At 42.6% G+C, this 21,267-nt stretch overlaps 2 protein-coding genes across 3 annotated transcripts; both read right to left on the reverse strand.

Annotated features, from left to right (window-relative positions):
• Positions 1-520: 520 nt before the first annotated feature.
• On the reverse strand, positions 521-8,989 carry polg2 (polymerase (DNA directed), gamma 2, accessory subunit). 2 transcript variants are annotated; one of them, XM_017482138.3, is made up of 8 exons: positions 8,297-8,987; positions 6,929-7,046; positions 6,076-6,181; positions 5,178-5,363; positions 3,253-3,393; positions 2,792-2,872; positions 920-1,020; positions 521-822 (listed from the first exon to the last, which is right to left on the reverse strand). In XM_017482138.3, exons 1-8 carry the CDS (start codon positions 8,751-8,753, stop codon positions 657-659), a joined length of 1,356 nt encoding a protein of 451 aa, XP_017337627.1. In that variant the 5' UTR covers positions 8,754-8,987; the 3' UTR covers positions 521-656. The 2 variants fall into 2 exon arrangements, with proteins under 2 accessions (XP_017337627.1, XP_017337629.1); XM_017482140.3 differs by lacking the exon at positions 3,253-3,393 and having other exon boundaries at positions 8,297-8,989.
• Positions 8,990-11,667: 2,678 nt separating this feature from the next.
• Positions 11,668-21,118, reverse strand: LOC108273114 (probable ATP-dependent RNA helicase DDX5). The gene is made up of 13 exons (XM_017482143.3): positions 20,959-21,118; positions 18,747-18,918; positions 18,525-18,621; positions 18,235-18,368; positions 17,535-17,600; positions 16,913-17,054; positions 16,625-16,785; positions 16,363-16,535; positions 16,114-16,224; positions 15,496-15,557; positions 15,354-15,413; positions 13,335-13,556; positions 11,668-12,434 (listed from the first exon to the last, which is right to left on the reverse strand). The coding sequence occupies exons 1-13, from the start codon at positions 20,997-20,999 to the stop codon at positions 12,040-12,042; spliced, it is 1,836 nt and encodes a 611-aa protein (XP_017337632.2). The 5' UTR covers positions 21,000-21,118; the 3' UTR covers positions 11,668-12,039.
• Positions 21,119-21,267: the final 149 nt, after the last annotated feature.

Below are 21,267 nucleotides of genomic sequence, written 5' to 3' on the forward strand. Positions count from 1 at the left end.
ATTTCCAAATTGTCCGTAGTGTGGGATTGTGCCCTGCGATGGGATCCACGTGTCCCCTGGCTTGTGCCCGAAGTTCCCTGGGATAGGCTCCAGCCTCCCCCATGACCCTGCGAAGGATAAGCGGTACGGAAAATAGACGAACGGAACTTTCACAGTCACCTCCAGCGTGCTTGCCATCTCCTAGATGTGCTAACTAACCTAGTCGTGTCTCTGCTGCAACCCAGCGCAACTCTAATGCATTCTGGAACTCGGGACTCCAAGTTTTCTTGTCACCCCTAATTCTACGTTGGATTCCTCATTAATACACGCTCTTGCGCTTGTTTTTTTTTGGGAGCTAACAGGAAAATCTGACCTCTGATATCACTAATGTTTAAGATCACCGCAATATTTTCTCCAATTAAACACCATGACAACTGCTCCCGCAATGTATCCTGTCATATCAGAGCAACACAACCACTAACGTCTCACAAGAACAACACAAATTAGCACTGGAATCACTAAATAACAAACCACAAATATGTCAGTATAAACATATTTAATGAGCTTCACAGAGGAGCTTTTCTTTAATAACAAAGATTTAACACTGATCATTTCAAACTGCGTGCAATAAGATTCAGGATCAACAAGTCCATCAAACACAGGCTGGGTATAGCGGATCAGACGTTTTCCGCAGTGGATATGTATCTGAGAATAAACTGTCTGATCTCGGAGATGTGCATGGTCTCTCTGATGGTGGTGTCGCGGTTGCGAACCAGCAGGAGCCCGTTCTCCAGAGTGTTCTCCCCGACCATCATCGTAAACAGCACGCCCATCTCGTCATACCTACACACAGCACCAAAGACACGTGACTGACCCTCACGTACAGAGTATCTGTGGTGAGGTAACGTAAACGTTGGAAATACACTGAAGAAGTTCTCACTTGGTGTGCAGTTTGTCCATGGAGGACTGCGTGGTGTCCGTGTATCCAGGCCATGCACTGATTCCCACTTCTAGGAGTTCGTGAAGCAGGCCCTCACACACCTCGGAGAAAACGTTTGTAACTCAAATAAATCCCATTCGAAACGACAAAATGTCTCATCGTCCTAATATTAACTTTAGCCAGCACTATTGTCAGGCCTGCTGGTAGAGAAAATTCATCAACACCTTCTGACCAATCAGAATCAAGAAATCTTGTGATGTAAACAATTCCAACGGTAAGCCGTGCTCAATAGGCTAGCTTTACTGACTAGTGTGTGTTTGTTCACTGGCTCGCACAGACTCCAAGACAAAGCTAGATTAGGAATGCGTAGTTGTTAGTGATGGGTCGCTCATGAACGATTCGTACATGTTGAACGAATCTTTTATATGACTCGGGAATAACGAGCGGTCTCAGAGAGTGATTCGCTCATTCTGTGCTGGCCGTGCACGCGCGACATCCTTTCCTTCGTTTATAACATGAAAACTGCGTAGGTTCTGTACAGGAAACAGAAATGATTAGTTCGCCTCCGGAGTCCTTACTCTGCTCCGAGTCTTTCCTCCATTTGTCGCGTGATGTCACGGCAGCATATGTTCTGTATTAGGTACAGAAATGAGTTCAGAAGTCCCAACCTTCCTTATAACCAAGCAGGTAGTTACGTTTTATTTTCACTCTTACAGTTACATGACGTGTTTCTGAATTTCTTACAATTTATAAATTTGTGAATTTCTGACATGGGGGGGGGCATGTTGGCTTAGTCGTTAGCATGCTTGCCTCGCACCTCTGTGGTTGGGGGTTCAATTCCCGGCGTCTGCCCTGTGTGTGCACGGAGTTTGTATGTTCTCCCTGTGCCTCCCAGCTTCCTCTGGGTACTCTGGTTTCCTCCCCCAGTCCAAAGACAATGCATTGTAGGCTGATTGGCATGTCTAAATTGTCTATAGTGTGTGAATGGGTGTGCGAGTGTGTGTGATTGTGCCCTTAGATGGGTTGGCACCCTGTCCAGTGTGTCCCCCGCCTTGTGCCCCAAGTCCCCTGGGATAGGCTCCAGGCTCCCTGCGACCCTGTGTAGGATAAGCGGTACAGAAAATGGATGGATGGATGGAATTTCTGTCATGATTGTTCTTTTCCATAACACCGAATATGCTAATAAAGTGTTAGTTAATGCTTTAAACTTTTACAGCCTATGTAGCTATCACGTGATAAAAGAACCAACGACTCGGACCAGAAGACTCATCTGAGTGGTGAACGAATCATTTCCGTTTCTCATAATTTGTCCCCGACTCCATTATCATTTTCTTCCTTATTCGGAATATGACCAAAGATTGCATAGAAAAGCAGATGTTTTGATGGACTTTAGCTATTGAAAACGCAACATTTTAAATGAATTCTGCTCGCGTGAACGAAACGACCTGACGAAAAGATTCGTCCGTTTTGCTGAACGAGATTCAATCTTCAGAAGATCCGAGTCAGTAAAACGATGCGCTGTCGTTGCAAACTGACCTCGGCCTTGTGATTTGCGAGGGTGTGTCTAGCCCCGCCCTCTTTACACCGAAAGGGGATGAGAAAGTCGCGAATGATTATGAAAACCGTCGCCCTGCGCGTTTGTGCCACCGCGGATTTATTTTACTACGCGAATTAAGAGATTTATTTAACCACATGAACTGAGAGAAATCAAACTGTAGGCCTGTCGAATATTCTAAAAGAGAAGAAACAAGACAGCAATAAAAGAGCGCTGCGTAGTTTCTCCATCATTATTTACACCAGAATATTCCCATTTGGGTTTCCGTACACTCAGATTTGGAGAATAAATGAAACGGAAGGTCTGGTATTGACTACCTGTCTGAGCTCGGAGGTGGATCCTTTGCCCATGTCCAGTGCTACTTTAACAGGAGCTAAAGTAGGATGCAGCTTCAACATCTGGAGGAAACGGAGAGAAATCTGAGCAGGTGTGCAGGTTTGATTCCCCCACCCCCTATGCATGCGTAACCTGATGATGACCTATCCGGCAAGAAACATATCCAGTGCTAAAATATCTCACGCCATGCTACCGCACGTACAGACAGTATGTCTTTTTTTTAAACCATCTCTTGTAGAAAAATAAAATGCTATTGAGCTTGTAGAAAACATTTCACAGTGTGGGGGACGTGGGAAAGTTTCCACAGACGTTCATTCGGATATCGTCTTTGGACGGCTTAATACCTTTGAACCTTTTGAACTGTTCCAGTGGAAGGATCGAGTAAATGATATGAAAGCAGCTTTAACGGTGATCATTAAGAGCTTAACGCGTGACTTCGTACGGTTCTCTGATGAAGTCTCTCCTTGCTGTCCACTTTCTGGATATGCTGTAGGGAGTTAAAGAGGACGGCCAGGACTCCCCTGTCCACGTTCGCGCTGAGAGAGAGGACATGAGGCACGACGACTTTCTTCCCGTCTCTGCACTGTAGGGCGAAGAGGATAAGCAAATAATTAAAATGGTATTAAAATAAAAGAATTAAATAAGAGAATGTGGGGATAGTTATACGTTCGTCACACGGTATTCTCGAGGGGAAGCGTCTGAGACCGAGACAGGGGTTTTGAAATAGTGTCCAGACCATCGCCTTTAAAGACCCCCCCCCCCCCCCCCCCCAAAAAAAAGAGGGATAGAAAATGCGGACTAATGTAATACGATGCAACGTTGAAGTAAAAGACAAAAAAATACACTAAGCCTCTTACAATGATTATTTCATCAACATACACATGACCTCGATCGTTATTACCCGTTGTGTCACATTCATGTGTGCGTTCCAATTTGAAGGTGCGTAAGCAAACACGAGCGCCGATTTGAACGAAAACATACTGTTGAAAAAGAAAAAAAAAAATGACACGCAGGACATTAACGATGCCCTAACGATGCCTTGTGAGGAAAAATCTTTAAAGAATCGTCCGAGTGATTCAAATAATCCGTAAACTGCGCGAGCTGAAGCTGAACGGTGAATGAACGCTGCTCAACTGAAGCGCTTCACGAGCGGGTTAATGGACTCATCCGAATCAGACATATACACGAAACAGAGACGTAATGAATATCGATGAATGACTAGAGCGTAAAGAATTCACAATATCGCATAACAAAGTCGGAATATTCTGAAGAATTACAAGCTCATTGCTCAATGACTACGTTTACATGGACAGTAGTAATCTAGTTATTGACCTTACTCTGAGTAAGATAATAATGTGATTGAGGTGTTTACGAGTCGCTTTTAGAATACTCCTGTCATGTACTCGTTTTACGTGTTATAGAACATAATTAGATTAACGGCACACGTCATTACGTCACCGCGCCACGCCGTCCGACGTCCCTCCAGAATTTCACGTATCGACATACAGTTCGTCTTCGTTGTGGTACCGTATACAGTTTTGGGTGTTTTTTTTTTTATGAACGCTTTAATTGCGATTAATTATTTGTCATGCTGTACGTGCTAATAGACGACTGCTTGAAGCGGTGGGTGTGTCCCAAATCACGTAGTTACCGTCTATATAGTAGCCGGGATACATGTATTTTTCCCCACTACAGGCCTATAGTAGGAAAGTATGCGGTTTGAGACGCAGCCGAACTCTCTTGTCCGCCGTAAAACGTAAAACTGCCGTGTGTGATCGTGTCCTGTCGCAAAATGCGGTGAAAACTCACACGACGTTCATAATGTTCATAATGGTGTCGTCCATGATGTTATCTGGAGCAGACATGCATCTTGGGTATAAACAGCGGCAGTGATATTGCACACCTTGGTAAGGGGAAGCAAATACAGCGTGTCCCAAAAGTCTCCATACATAGAGGGAAATGAACATTTTTCATACTCTCATACGTTTATATATATATATATATATATATATATATATATATATATATATATATATATATATATTTCCAGATATGTTCCTTTAAGAACACCTTTTGACAGAAGGAGAACGTATTGAAATCATTCTCGTGGCCGGATCGGGACGCTGACGCAAAGGCTGCGATGGACTATAACAGGGAACATGGCAAACACACACACACACACGACACTGTCGCCAAACTTATTAACAAATTCGAAAAGACTTGAAATGTTGCGGAACAACCGAGAAGTGGACGTCCACGAACATCCACTGACGGAGGCGTGACTGACGCGGTGCTGGCGAACACAGTCCCCTATATATGTTGACTTTTGGGACATATGTTTTCAGCAGGAAATACATTGCCACTCACCTTTAGTTTGTCTAGACTGCCCGGGTGTCTCCTGAGCAGCTCAGTATCGCCGAGAATCCACAGTGTTTCCAGCGTCTCTGTGCCCCAGGGGAACTCGTAGAGCACCTTTACTCCACGGGCCGCACCTTCGTGGAGCTCGTCCTCCGCAACGTCGCGCACGCTGAAGTCAGATGGCCCTGAAGCGAACTGTAGCAATGTCTGCTTAAAGGCTTTAATAACAGGATATGGACATTACTTTGTGCCAAAACGTACTAGCATCAGGAAAGCGATTCGGCTCCATGATAATAAAAACAGCACGCCGTAGAAACAGCTTCTATCCACTGGCAATTCCTGTTATTAACCGGTAACACGCAATCTGCATTAAAAGTTATTACGAATAATAGGATTTCTGTCAAACCTGTCGATTGGTCCACCTCTAATTCCTGGTTCATGCACTAGATACTTGCATACTATTATTATTATTATTATTATTTCAGTAAAATATTATTTTGAATAGCATTTATAGCATGAATAGCACTATTCACTAAATATGATTGATTAAGATTGTCATTACTTTGTATCGTTGCTCTTATTTATTATATATCCCAGTTGTTCCACTCCGCTTAACGCACCCTGAACTGCTATTTCCACCTCCACTCTAATGTAAACGACAACGGAGCCTACTATTTCCGTGTAAACTGGAATATCTGTATATTAGGCGCGATATTTACATATCACGACGATGACGGTGTTATACTGTCGGAGACGTGCGTGTCGAATGTATCGGGTCGTGGCCAAACACCAGGGAAACATCCTAATACGTGTAAACGTATACCGCGAATAACATGATTCCGATTCAACACAATCCACAAGCCGCATAGCAAACGTCAACTTCCTGTACACGTGCAAGAGCGCTCACCTTTCGCCACCACTTTAGTCTGTGTCGTGTCCAGTAGTCGAGCCACTGCGAGGACGTCCGGCTGGAACAGAACCACGTGAGCGACGCCTCCGTCACCTCTGAAGAGCTATCACGGGGGAAAAAACGAAGCATTCCGCTTTACATGACCGGATCTGTGTTACGCAGATTCTCAATTTTGATTTGTATTACTGGAACGACTTAATATTTCAATGAATTCGAATATTAACGAGCCTATCGGGGGTTTTTTTGTTTTGTTTCTTCCTTCCGCAGACAAGACGAATACCAGAGTTTGTGTTTACTTCAACCACACGAAGCACGTTCTTTCTTAAGCAAAGTGAACCACGAGTCAAATGCAGAGTCGTTTGCACAGCTGAAACATTGAAACTGTTATAGTAGCTCCACTGACGAATACGGGACTTATATCAAGATGTAATATTTCCTAAACAATGCAATATCAAGTATATCCTGGGCCAAAAAAAAAAGAAGAGGAAAATAGATTATATTTTCAGGATGCAAAAATACACAAGAGATAAACAAAATATACATAAATATGGCTGGGAAGTTAATACCATAATTTTAGCATGTGCTTCTATCTTCATTTTATGGTGATGTTTAACATTTCTTGCTCTAAATTGTAAAACAGGTATTTTCTACTATTACATAGAATATCGAATTTTTATAGCCCATACATGTGAACTGAAAAAAGGGGATATATAAGAATGTCAGCAGTTTTAATCATTCTAAAAAATATATATACTCACTTTCTCCCCGTTATCCTTGGTGAGGTGAGGTTAATGTTCACAGGTTTAATATCAAGGTTGATCGTGATAAAAGTGAAAAGCTGAAACCTCACCAACCGACTGCACCCGAGTCGTCGTCTTCAGGCCGGTAACACAGGCCGGTTTCAGCCAGACCAAACGGCAGCTTCCTGTTCGTGAGCTCCAGGGACGGGACGTACTGCGCCAAAGCACCTGCCAATCCCGGAGCAAAGGAACAAATCATCTGAACAATGAACTTAAAGAGTTTCAAGAGACTCATTAAGCGCCAGCATTCGGTAAAGTGCAGTAAACCGTGTTAAATTCCGAGCTGTAGTACAACACTTGGTCATGTGATCACATACAATTTCTCACAATGAAACAGGAAAAGGTGTATTCCTATCCATCTATTTATTTATTTTCTGGACCACTTATCCTGCGCTTATCCTAGGGAACTCGGGGCCCTGGATGGGGTGCCAAGCTATCACTGGGCACTGGGGGAGGAAACCGGGATACCCGGAGGAAACCCCCAAAGCACGGGGAGAACATGTAAACTCCACGCACACAGGGTGGAGGTGGGATTCGAACCCTCAACACCGCAGGTATGAGGCAAACGTGATAACCACCTACCCACCATACCCCCGACAAAATGTCCCGCTACAGGAAAAAACCCCATAACAGATTGTTGTCTATTAGGATTATTCTAAGAATAACAGGTGATGTAGGAATGTTGAATACTGAGTCCACACCAAATTTCCCTACTGGGGATAATAAAGTATATTACATTTCATTCCATTTCATACATTGATGTTCACGTGTCCATTGTAAGCGCTTTCGGCAGTGGACAGGGGTCAGCATGGGTACGCTGACCGGTCTGCGGCTACGAAGACGCATACGCAGCAAGCTGTGATGCACTGTGTGTTCGGACATCTTCCTATCATAGACAACATTAACTTTTTCAGCAATCTGTGCTACAGTAGCTCTTCTGTAGGATCAGACCAGATGGTCTAGCCTTCACTCCACACGCACATCAGTGAGCCTTGGGCGCCCCTGTCTCCGGTTCACCGGTTGTCCTTCTATGGACCACTTTTGGTAGGTATTAACCGTTGCATACTGGGAACCCCCCATGAGACCTGCCGTCGGCCCTTGTCAGAGTCGCTCAGATCCTTACGCTTGCCCATTTTTCCTGCTTCCAACACATCAGCTTCAAGAACTGACTGTTCACTTGCTGCCTAATATATCCCACCTCTTAACAGGTGTCGTCGTAGCGAGATAATCAACGTTATTCACGTCACCCGTCAGTAGATTTAACCTTATGGCTGATTGATCTATATCATCACATGATATACATGATGTCTGATGCCTCTGCGGGTATATGTGGAACAGGAAAACCTTAACCCCAGTCTTTAGGACTGGAGTTGAGAATGCCCGGCTCCTTATCCTCACTCTTCTGTGATATCACCCACCTTGAAGGAGACTGGTCCGCAAAGGTCGTCTCTGTTGAAGAAGCACAGCCACGCTTTCACCCAGCTGCTCTTTAGTCAAATCCCTTCGCTTGAGAAGATCCTCAACTTCTTTTGCACTCTTATCTCCTACCCCATGAAGGGTGCTTATCCCGAACACCTGAGGTCTTGATCTGACCACCGAAGACCACCACTGCTCCAACATGTTCCTCTTGAGATCCACTCCTAAGGGTCCATATGCACAGGTTCTGCCTTTGAGGAAAGACACAGCATGGTGTTGATCTGGAGAGATGAAGAACCGCCTCTGTAACAGCTGTAACATGCCAATGGCTGGATCAGAACCTCCATCACTGCTCTTCCCGTAGTGTTTATGTAACTGGAGCAGCTCATGGAGAGGGGATAGGTTCAAACTCACACGGCTGAAAACAAAAAGTCGCCTTCTGATGCAGTAAGTAAGCATTCCAGTTAGTCTGTCCTGACTCTATTGAATAACAACCAGTCTTATTCACCTTCTCATGCGTTATCTATTATAATACAATGAAAAGCTTTTTTTTAGATATCACCCTCAAATACACGTCACAACCCCAGAGCACAAAAAAGAGGGTTTTTTCCCCCTTCTTTTTAAACTGGACTGACCCTGTTTTCATAATAGTACACGTGAATACAGCGCGCTTAACGCGACCCGGAAGTACTAGATGTCTTCTGGATACGTGACTTTTATCATTTCTACGCGTTTTCCTTGGGCTTTCCTTCATTATACTTTAAATTATTTCACATGGTCATTTGTGTAAACGTTCTAGCTGAAATTTTACTCTGGTCATAACGGCGTTATTTCCAGTAATTAATTAGAACAACTGTTTTAAACGGTTTAAAAATAATAAAGTAACATGATGGGTGGGGGAAAAAAAAAACATCATAATGTTGAAAAGAAATTGATTTATAGATAAATTGATAATAAGCTCAGCTTTCTCGTCTGTTATGTTTAGAGACGCAGAATAACAAAATGCTACTCTTATAGTTCGTATCTATTTATGTTTTCTCTAGGTACACTTTCAAGAGCTCTTATTTTGTTGGTAATACGCGCCTTGCTTCTTACAATGAGCCAATACCGCCATCCAGCGGAGACATTGTGGCACTTCGGACCGGAAATCTCGAATAAATTCAAATTTGATTGGTCACATAGAGAACCATGCACAGTACAGTGCAGTGCAATTACTTTTTTAGACTGTCCGTGTCATAAAAACATAATGTACCCCCCCCCCCCCCCCCCGAAATTCGAATGGTTTCCACTACAAATACCATTAAAAACCATCAGCTGTTAACCATCAAAATCATTACCAAATGGTATCCATTACATGGGTCCTCAATGGTATCCACTAGACATAACTTGCCACCAATAGAAGGCAATAAATTACCAATAGTAGACCATTACCGTTTCCATTAAACCCAATAGAATTCCCAATATAAACGTTACAAACTCTATGAGGGTTTCTATTGTTTGTTTGTTTTTTTCAGCAGGGATCAGGCTGAGGTACTGGCTGTTGTGCAAATAAGTCCAGGCTCTAGTTCTATGTGTTGTCCACTTTGAGGGCCCGAATGGCCTACAGGAAGAAGCTCCTTCTCTTTCTCGCTGTGTTGGACTTTAGGGAACGGAAGTGCTTCCCTGACTGCAACAGAGAGAAGAGTCTATTCTTCAGCTGGTTGAGGACCTTCATTCTCCCTGGCCTTGGTCCAGCACCGCTTGCTGTAGATAAAGTGCAGGTCATGAAGCTCCATGCGGATGGTGAGCTCAGCTGATCGCACCACCCTCTGGAGAGCCCGTCTATCCTGTGTGGTGATGTTCCCAAACCAGGTTGTGATCCTTCCTGTTAGGATGCTCTCGATGGTGTAGGTTTAAAGTCCCTTAAGCGTCTAAGGTGGTAAAGACGTCAATGGACGTCACATTAACACAAGTGTGACAGGTCCTGTGTGATGTGAACACCAAGGTACAGGAAACTGTCCAGTCTCTCCACTGGGGCCCTGTTGATCTTAAGGGGGTGGTAGCTTCACTCCTGCTTTGTGCTGAAGTCCACTATCAACTCCTTTGTCTTGCTGATGTTCAGGAGGAGGTTGTCGTCCTGGCACCAGTTCTCCAAGTCATTAGCAGAATAAGAATCTCGCACATTGTATTTCCCCGCCAATTCTTCCTGGCCGGTTTGCTCCAGGTTCTTGTGGTTGGCTGGATGTTGTTTGTTGACTGTAATTTTCAAACAGTGCCACAGATTCTCGATGGGCTTCAGATAGACTTTGAATTGACCACTGTAAAACATTCACCTCTTTGTTTTGAACCACTTCTGCATTGCTTTGGCTTTGTGCTTGGGACCACTGTCTTCCCAAAAGGTCAAGTTTCTTCCAAGCTGAAGCAAGTTCTCTTGCAATATCCCCCTAGATTTTGCTCCATCCATTCTCGCTTCACTTGTGACAAGAAACCCAGGTTCATCCCCAGAACATGATGCTGCCACCACCATATTTCACTGTAGCGATGGTGATAACTGAGGTATGGCGTGCATTATGCTTGTACCACACACAGCACTTTGAAACTTGCCCAAATATACCTACTACCCTATTATACAGTAGGTGAAAAGTAGTACGGCAAAGTAGTATGTCCGGCTTCTCAATGTTCTGAAAACAGTAGGCGAGAAATACCCGGATGACCTACTACATCTGCCGAGATCCTGCAGTATGGAAGGCAGTGTGTCGGCTCTTTTTAAAGTTGTAGGTCACGTGACACGTACGTACTGATCGGTACATATTGTATCAACGGCCAAGCCGTAGACACAGCCTTGGTCTCATAACACCAAGATTTGTTTTTGGTGTTTGTACTTTTTAAATTGTTTCCCATTGTTAGTATAACAAGAAAAAGAAAAAAAAAAACTGAATGAATTTATTACAACGCTCATCTAAAATGTAATAATTACAAGACAGCATAGGATGAGGTAAAACTCAAGAATTAGCTAAAATACAGTAGTGGCAATTGTGAAAGTAAACAAAACATGCCAATGCTTTGAAGGATGTGAATTGGAAGGGAGTAATGTTATTCAATTGCGAATCTGTTTTTAGAGGATTTAAACCCAACATGGCGAACAAATTATATTATAGAATTCAGGCAATTCTATTGGGGTTCTCTCATACAGTGTGGCAAGTAATAATCTGGAAAGACCTTTGTAATATCACAGTCTAAAACTGGATTTAAAGAGAAGCAAATCGGTAACTGAATCACCTGAAAATGAATGAATGAATAAATAAATATATATAAGATAAAAAGCTGGTGTCTTAACATTCGAGCTAATCTAGAGAGTAAATGGAGAGTAAAACAATAAGACTCAAAACAGTCCTTTGGGTATTTTACTTCTTTATTTTGAGGGTCCATGCTCGGCCCTCGAATCAAACGTTGTAAACACATCATTGTGAACATACACTAAATCCAAAAAAATTATATACACATTACCTAGTAAAAATAAATTACTGAGGAATGTAACAAAATGAAGACAAAAAAAAAGGTGAAGGATGTGCAGCTCTCTCAGCTGCACCAAGATCACTTGGACTCAGAATTGGTTGGATGCACTAATAAGCAAGCCTCCAACCTCACGGTAAGCAAAATAAACAGTACAAAGTATAATAGTAATAATATTAATCTTAAACAAGTCTAACAGTTACTTCAGTATCTATGTGTGCGTGTGCGCACGAACGCGTAGTCTGATTCTAGGCTACTGGGGAAAGGCAGGGGGCATGGGGTAGGGCACCATGGGCTGTGGAGGCTGTTGGGGGGGTTGAGGGGCGTTAAAGGGGAATGGAGGGTGGTTCATTCCATTCTGGGATTGCCCCTGGTTCCCCTGGAATGGCTGGTTCTGGAAGTTCTGGTTTCCGAAAGCATTCGGGTTTCCCCCACTGTTGTAGCTGTTGCTACTGTAGTTACTGCTACTCCCGTTACTTTTGTTGTAACTGCCGCCGCCGCTGTAATTGCCGTTCTGTGGCTTGGGGCCGCTACTGTAACCTCGGTCACCATCTCTATCCCTATAGCTACCAAAATCTCTCCTACCCCCAGTGGAATAGCGGTCCCGACGGTCGTCCTTGTAGCTTCCCCGACCGCCTCTGGAACGACCTGCAGGAGAAAAAGCGGCACGGTCAATTAAACTACAAACCGATTACCGAAAGCCACCTGCAGAATCCTTGTCCTGCTCGCTCCGTTACTGCATCGGCTGCGTAAGTGCCAACTAACCAAACGTTACAGTTAGCAGAAGGGTCACCAAAGAAACACACACATACATATACATACATACATACATACATACATACATACATAAAGGCTTGTACCACAGCACTGTCGAATTCTCAAATCCGATTTTGCCAGAAGGTGGTGATTAATTTTCTATAACAGCGACATTGACAGTAGCGCTGGCTGTAATTCCAATCACGGATTTGTATCATTAGACTCGTTCTAATACGTTATGGCTTCTATGAGAACAACCGATTCACAGGGGCTTGCGTGGCAGACGAGCTACATGATCTAAGCTTAATAATAAACTCATTCGAAAATGTGTTAAACAAAATGAAAAGAAAAAAAACAACAACATGCCAATTGTTCATATTGAGGTTTTCTCTAAGGAGACATTGAACATGAATAGGAGGTCTCCAGTGACAAGCTGGACAATTTTATTGTTTTATATGATACTGACTTGGTTTGTGGATGTTCCACAATGCTAAATGGAACTATAAACAGTTAAAAGGGACAATGTGTCATTCAGTAAGAAATGAAAAACTGTTATCGTTTGCAAATTGCTGTGGTATAAGAGAAAGAAACCACCACAGGGTGCACCATTATTGGAAAATAACTCTGCTTGTCAAGTCGCATCAGACCACCCTATTGTTGCTTATTCTCCTTTAACAGCATGCCCGGTTCTTGTTTTATTCCTTACTAAAGAAACGGAGCAAAATTGTGATTTCAACATTATAATATTGAAATTTAAGCAAAATAATTGATGACTATTTTATCATTGTTTACCTCCTCGGTCCTCTGCCATCTGGAGCAGTTTGGGGTTGATGGCTTGGCTGGCCTCGCGCAGGACCGAGATCAGGTCGTTGGCCTGTTTCATGTTGTTGGGCGTAAAGAAGGTGTAGGCCGTGCCCGTTTTCTGACTGCGGGCCGTGCGGCCGATACGGTGGATATAGTCCTCGGAGGAGTTAGGGTAGTCATAATTGATGACAAATTTCACATCCTCCACATCTGTAAAGCGTTGCAGTGTGGCAAAAAAGGGAATGTGGCAACAATTTTTTTTTTTTGCACACCACAGCAGCCACACCAAAAAAAACACAAGTTAGCAAAGACAGCAAAGAAATCAGTAAATTACTGGATACTTAACTGGGCTGGAAAAAAAACCAGGAAAGTGTTAAGGCACAAATCCTATAATAAAAAAAATAAAATAAATAATTTAAAAATAAATATATATATATATAACAAACAATTGTCTCAGTGGGAACACTACCATGGGAAGAGAAAAAGGATGCACACTCCATTTGCTTTAATCCCCAAATTAAAAAGAAAAAAGAAAAAAACAAACAAACAGAAAATTAAACAGAAAACAGACCTAACAATCACCATACACCTCCCTCCCTCTTTTTGTTTATCAAACCATGAGAATAAACATCTTACCATTAAGGAGTATGCATTCACTAGTCCTTTCCCAATGCAGCCAACTCCCCACAAATTGTCAAGTGACATCCGGGTGCTTCTAACGCAGTAGGGCCACTATGCGCACTCTTGCCTCCTCGTGTGCCGACACAGGACCGTTCGGCTCGGCTTTTTCGCTTTATAGGTCCTTTTTTTTTTCTTTCTTTTTTTCTTAAAAAAAAGGTTCCCCCCCTTTCAGCACACTCATAAGAAGCTCGCTAATAAAGGCCACACTGCCGTCTTGCCCAGACCAAACAGACCATGGCTAACATGAGGGGACCCAAAAGAGCTAAAAGTACCAACACGAAGGGGGAAAACCAGTGTTGCTTAGTTGCTTCCTTCCCCCACCCATTCTGTTTGAGGTTATTAATGAGCGACCGCAAAATCCCTCATCACAGTCTCGTCTAGGCAAGATGCTCCCAGAAGCCAGTGTTCACTTGAGAAAATGTCTCTCGTTGGCAGGTCTCGACATGACTTTTTTGAAAAGAACGAAAAATGCAGGCGAGGGAGGAACTTCAATCGTGGAATTGGATAGTCATTGCTGTCGATTTAATTGTCGAGTTTTTCTTTTTTTTTTCTCTCTCTCTCTCTAAGATTCAAACGTTCTGCTCCACTGTCTATAGATGTCCCAGAGCCCCTTTATACATGTGCCAGTCTCACCAATTGAGATACAGGAAGTTGAAAAACTGCTCTCTCCGTTCCATGAACACCAGCGCTTTGAGTCAGGAAGAAAAAGGTCACTAAACCTCTAATTATTGCTTGTAAACTTCCATGCATCGAGAAGGATCTTTCCAAATCTCAAACAAGCGCCCACTTGCCATACAAACGCTCTTTACAGACTGCATGCAAGGCAAAAAACAAACAGCATCAAGCTTTAATTCATTGGTAGTTTGAGATAGAAAGATGGCTAGATTAACCGTTACCAAAACGTGTATTTGTTAAAGATAATCCATGGACAGAGAACAGGTGTGTATTATTAAAACTAGGTTATCATAGCCAAGGCTTAGCCACACTGCCTTATTGAAGGTTACTGGCACACAGAGCTGAGCTCGGACATTTTCTCTTTCAATAAATTTCACCTCTCTAAGCGACTGGGTGGCCGCCAGTCGCTCACTTCCACTTCTCCTTCCCCCTCTGCCGGCCTTGGGGCTTGTCATGCCTAGGCCCTGCCACAAAGACTGCACCTTTAGGTGAGAAAAACTCAGAATGCATAGAGAAGAAGTTAAAGAAAGCAAAAATCACTTTCTTTAAAAGTGAAACAATGTTTTTTTTTTTTTGTCCTGGGGTTTTGTCTAAAGAAAAAAAAAGGAAGAGAGACGACACGAAGACAAGGCCATCTTGAGAAATACTGACCTAATCCGCGTGAGGCCACGTCTGTCGCGATGAGGATGCACGCTTTACCGTACTTGAATTCTATAAAAGGGAAGGGGATGATTATTTGAGGAAGGCTGGTTACAGTGTGCCGAGTGTTGAAAGTGACCCGTACACGTCTTACCGTTCAGGACCCAGTCTCTCTCCTGCTGACTTTTATCTCCATGGATTCCCATGGCAGGCCATCTGTAACACAAAAACACTCTCACATTAGACTTTTAGCCCCATGAATATGCAAATGCAAAAATAATTACTTATTTGCTAGTTATTATGTTATCTCCCGCCCTCGTAATTTTCAGTTTTCCGATGGCTAAACACAGATTATCGATTATATTTTAACTGCATAATAATATACATGATCATGGTTATTGTTGCTTGGGATAGATTTTCTCTAGAAATGCAGGAGAACCAGTGCAGGCCTCAGTAAATAAGTCCATCTACTTATTTACGTCCAAGTCAATTTTGTCCCTCTTTCAAAACAGGCCGACCCATTAACTAGTATTAGTGAAGTAATTTAAAATGATCTCTTATGAGTTAAATAACTGGCAAGGCTAATGTGATTACCGAGTGAAATCTGGAGCATTTGGACAGGGGTCGGTGTTAATATTAAAAAAAAAAAAAAAAAACCACAAATGCATGACACTCCACGATGAAAAGCAAAGACGTTGAATGAATGTATTTCAGGCACATGTGCAACTTTAGCTGGGAAACACAGGAACTATCAAATCAAATCTGCTCTTACCCGTCTCTCCTCATCCTCCGGGTCAGTTCATCACACCGTCTTTTGGTCTCTACAAAGATGATGGTCTTATTCTCCTTTTCGCTCATGATCTCCTCCAGCAAGCGGATTAGTCTGATGGAGGAGGGAAAAAATAATTACTGCAACGTAGTCTTTAATGAACATGAAAACATTTAATCAGGTAAAATGCAGCTGACATTTGGATGTTTTGGGATCTCGTAAGCTCTTTGTCCCTTTTGTATTTCAACTTACTTATCGTCCTTCTCTCCGTCGTTACAGACGTCGACAATCTGCAGGATGTTGTGGTTGGCGCTGAGCTGCAGAGCTCCAATGTTGATCTGAACGTACTCCTTCAGGAAATCTTCGGCCAGCTGACGCACCTCTTTGGGCCAAGTGGCGCTCCACATTAGAGTCTGCCTGTCAGGCTATGGGTCAGAGAAACCACAACCAAATCAACGTGATGTTTTCTGTGCTATCAAACAAAAATAATTATTCGCATCAACGGCACACTTACACGGATCTGATCTACAATTTTGCGGATCTGTGGTTCGAAGCCCATGTCCAGCATGCGGTCAGCCTCATCCAGCACCAGGTAGGTGCAGCGCCGCAGGTTGGTCTTTCCTGCCTCCAGGAAGTCGATCAGACGACCAGGGGTGGCGATGCAGATCTCAACACCTGAAGGGAGAGGGACAACAACTGCATAAGTAAGCCAATGCTATTATATGGCACTTTAATATATAATGTACTTTTGGTGATCAAAACAGAAACTAGCATAGCTGTTAAAGCTGAAAGCCTGTTGTACCTCTCTCAAGGTCTCGAATCTGGGGTCCTTTGGGAGCTCCTCCGTAGATACAAGTTGACTTTAGGCGGGAGGCTCGTCCATACTCTGCAGCGACCTGCTGCACCTGCTGAGCCAGCTCACGAGTGGGGGCCAGCACCAAACACTGAAAGCAGGGGGTCCGGGAACAAAGTTTAGGCATAGAACAACCCAACCTGCCACAGCTAACTGCTTATAACTCTAATCGTGAAGATGTACAGTCCAGCAGTTTGGTGGACTCAATCCACTAGTTAATACTAGGTTAAGAAGTGTGTTGGGAGTCAGAGGGCTGATGATTAGAACTGGGTTTCTCTGGTCTAGTTATCAGGTGGACCCATAATTTGAATGACTGCCAAAAAAGGAGACAATGGGAACTTTTTTGGTTACGGCTACCAGAGAGCCACTGTTCGGTAATACTCCCAAGGGTCCCAGGCTCTCTAGGCTTAAATGATATTCTCACTCACACCTATATTAAAAGTGTCTGCCAAATGAATAAGTGTAAGAGAAAAACCTTCAATATCACAAGTGCAGTCTCTTCGACTCCCCAACTGTATATGTTTTAAAACGACAGAGAAACCACGGACAAATTAAAACGTGGAAAACTTACAATAGGACCATCTCCATGCTCAAGGAATGGCTGGTGGTTAATGTGCACGATGGCTGGTAACAGGTACTGTAAAGACAAGAAAGCATTTTTAACTTGTTCACTACCTGTGTCTGAAACCATGACTAACTCAAGTCAGGTTTTTAGAGAGACATGCTACAAAATTATAACACCCACTTTTGTTCCAAGGACCAGAAGAATGACATTTTACAGGCACCACAAAAGTAATATAAACCAGGCCAGTGGTCACCTGCCCTGTTCCTGGAGATCTACCTTCCAGAAGACTTTAGCTCCACCCATAATTGTGCTCACCAGATCATTTAATTATTGCCCTAAAAAGTTCTTGATCAACTAAAACAGACGGTGTTAGATTTTGGCTGGAGATGAAACCTACATTAAGGCAGATCTCAAGGAAGAGGGTTGGTGACCACTGAATTACGCTATGGGTTGCCATGTGTGAGCTTAGGAATGTTATGCATTTGGATTTTAAGATTATCTTTTGACCACAAAAAGTGCCCCCCACCAGACCCCCCCCAACCAAACAACAACGTACATTTCTCCATTCCAGATGTAACAATAGATTTTAAACTTATTTGATTATATGTTTTCTTGAAGATTTTCAGTAACAAATTAAAATTCAAGCACTTCCTGAACCTTGAACAAACCCTGAAAATTGCAGATGTGAATGTTTCAGATGACTTACCGCCAGGGTTTTTCCAGAGCCGGTTTGGGCGATGCCGACCATGTCTTTTCCGCTGAGCGCGAGCGGCCAGCCTTGAGCTTGGATGGGAGTGGGTTCAGTCCATGTCTGCTTCTTGATTACATCCATGACATAATCTGTAACATCAAACATATTGTGTTAGAGATCTCACATTAATACTCTAGTACAGAGGATTGCATTACTATATTGGGTTAGTATGCGAAAAGCTTTCTCAAGAGTAAAAGCTGAAAAAACAAATTATACGGTAAACGGAAGGAGTACCATATACTCACTCGGGAAGGTGGCTTCATGAAATTTAATAATAGGCTTTGGGCAATCTCTGCCTTTGACTGTAACTTCTTTGGCCCTGCGGTACTGTTCTACCTCTTGCTGTTTTCACAAGAAACAAAAATCATTGATCAGATTTGACACAGCATGGCAAAGGACTGACTCATTCAAACAAAACCTGTACAGCAGAGTGACTGGCACAATCAACAACGTGAAGACTGACTAACCAGCGATCTCCGGGTGACTTCAAGATGCTCTTTGTAGAAGTTTTTCTCAAATTTAGGAAGCTCGTCAAGGTTCCAGTGTCGTTTGCGCAGTCGGTCACCGGGATTGCCGAATTTTCCAGACAGAGGAGGGCCGCTGCGGCCTCCACCGAAACGAGGGGCACCGCTGCCATAACTGTCGCAGAAAACACAAAAGTTATGGATGTAACGTTCCAGTGTGACAGTCACGGTGTACGATCGGACACTTGCCTCACTGGAGACTTCTTCAAAATACCCTTTGAAACACATTTGAAAACCCTTCGGCTGTGCCGCTGTTGTGAATACATTACACTGCTCGTTCTGCTGCCATTCCTAGCATGTTACTAACTTTATCATACATGACAGCTACCAAAACATCGGACATGACTGACCAGAACTAAACAAAAACATTCTATTTTTGGCTAAGCGGCATTGCACACGGCCAAACCGCCTTTCTTCACAGCCAGTCTCTTTCAGCTTACAACAACTTGATAAATACTGACAGTTGAACAGATCTTATTGGAAAATCGTTCTCTCTGTTGTGTGAATACTGTACTATTTACCACGAAAAAAAAAAAAAAAAAAAAAAGTTGTAGGTTTTCCCTCCGAGGACTACTCAGGCCAAACAATTTCCAGCCAGGCTGGAATACACCATGCTTTGCAAATGATACTATTAAACAATCAGGTAATATAAAACAGAGCAGAGGTGGTCACGTGAGAGCTTCGTGAGGGATGTTCTTCTGTGGGAATGTACTGTCTTGTTGGAATATACAATTTCTTAAAGCACACCTATTATGGTTTTGAAACGTGCCTAAATTTGTTTTCAAAAGCTCTCATACAATAGATTTACATGCATCCAAGTTCAAAAAACACTTTAATGTGCTCATATTTTAAATTGCAGCATTGCTTTTTCCCCCTAGTGTCAAAATTGACTCGTACAGAAGGTTTCATTCTAAACACCTCCTTTCAGAGAGCATACTCTGCTCTGATTGGTCAGATGTCCCAGTCTGTTATGCTTGGTCTACGGCTGCTGAAGACTTTGTTTTTGTTACAAATCTATGCAGGTCTGTACAGGAAGTAAAGTCTGGAATTAATAACGAGTCGTTTCAGCTGTTCAGAATCACTTCCTTCTGTTGGGAGTCAATAACTCCGTTTGTCGTGCGCTTTGATTTTTGAAACTTTGCAGACTTTTTACATTCACAAACAGCTCTATAAACACACACGACATGAAAGGGAATATCTGAAAAACCAGAAGAGGTGCACGTTAAGCAATTCTAATTCTAAAAAAAGTCTAATTCCTAGTTCCACCCTCTCCCCCCTTATTCAATTTCAAAAATCTTTATTTTCGTGCCCAGAAAACACGTTAGACAGAAAGATGCACAAAATGTATAAAAGGTGGGACAGAAAAAATATCATCCATAACCTACACACAAATATATATATATATATATAAATATAAAATAATAAATTTTAAAAAGCTCCCTGTGTAGGATAATGCACCAAGATGGGTCTTGAATTATTATTTATATTTTATACGACACCTTGTGTGTAGTTAACTATAACTAGGAGATGTTTTCATACAGGCATATATTACACACAATGTCCACTGTAAATCTGCTTGTAAAAGCACACTTGTGTGACGCATTCCCCGCTGCCATTTTAATCCAGACCAGAGCAAGAACAAAGCCGAGAAGAGCCGGCATTTTGAATCCACATTCACGGCTGTAATGCAAATGGCTCCCTACTCGGTATACAAGTGTACTTCCCTGGTCAAGAGAACAAGAAAATAACCCTACACTGGCCGCCTGTATAGTGCACTATTTATACAAAATTGAGCCATTCGGGATTCGGCCAGATGGTGACCAAGAAAAACCGGGACAACAACGAACCCACTCAAAGTGTCTCGTTTACAGTTTTGTAAATATTACGAGCTTAAATATTTTTTACAAAATAAGAAACTGTCATTCCATTTTTTCTAACGCTAAACAATTAATAAGTTTTAAAAGCGCTACAGGATAACGTCCCCTATACCGACTTACCCAAATGTAACCTTGTACCTTGGGTTAGAAATATATATAAATATATATTTTAATTATTTTATTTTTTAAATGTTAAACACAGACACGACGTTTAACGGATGCACAGCGCAGCTGGATTTCCTACTTTAAAATAAATGAAAACGAAGCCATGAACTTACCCTCTATCTCTTCCACGGTCTCTGTCTGAATATCCAGGCATGGCTAAACTTTAAATGGAAAAAAAATATATAGTAAAAAATATATTATTTAATTCGCAAGTCCTTTACAACCGACTACAAAATGGCTTCTGTAAAATGCCGGCCGGGTGCAAAAACATTATCGGACGCTTCACAAGAAAATGCACATGCTGTATCAATCCGCTGCGCGCGGAACTACATTTAACCCTTATTCAGCTAGCGAAACCGTTTCCCCTTGTCACGTATATTCGGTTTGGAAATGTAATTATGCAGAGTTGTATTGTTGATATT

The sequence above is a fragment of the Ictalurus punctatus genome, chromosome 12 (assembly GCF_001660625.3).
Source record: "Ictalurus punctatus breed USDA103 chromosome 12, Coco_2.0, whole genome shotgun sequence".
NCBI lineage: Eukaryota > Metazoa > Chordata > Actinopteri > Siluriformes > Ictaluridae > Ictalurus > Ictalurus punctatus.

Coding starts and splice junctions, on each gene's coding strand:
- polg2 (XM_017482138.3), bottom strand. CDS start 8,753: ATGCTTACTTACTGCATCAGAAGGCGACTTTTTGTTTTCAGCCGTGTG. Junction 7,047..8,296: donor GCGGACCAGTCTCCTTCAAG/GTGGGTGATATC, acceptor CGGGATTGGCAG/GTGCTTTGGCGCAGTACGTC. Junction 6,182..6,928: donor GACTCGGGTGCAGTCGGTTG/GTGAGGTTTCAG, acceptor CCCCCGTGATAG/CTCTTCAGAGGTGACGGAGG.
- LOC108273114 (XM_017482143.3), bottom strand. CDS start 20,999: ATGCCTGGATATTCAGACAGAGACCGTGGAAGAGATAGAGG. Junction 18,919..20,958: donor GACCGTGGAAGAGATAGAGG/GTAAGTTCATGG, acceptor TTTCTGCGACAG/TTATGGCAGCGGTGCCCCTC. Junction 15,558..16,113: donor CGGAGGATGAGGAGAGACGG/GTAAGAGCAGAT, acceptor TTTGTGTTACAG/ATGGCCTGCCATGGGAATCC.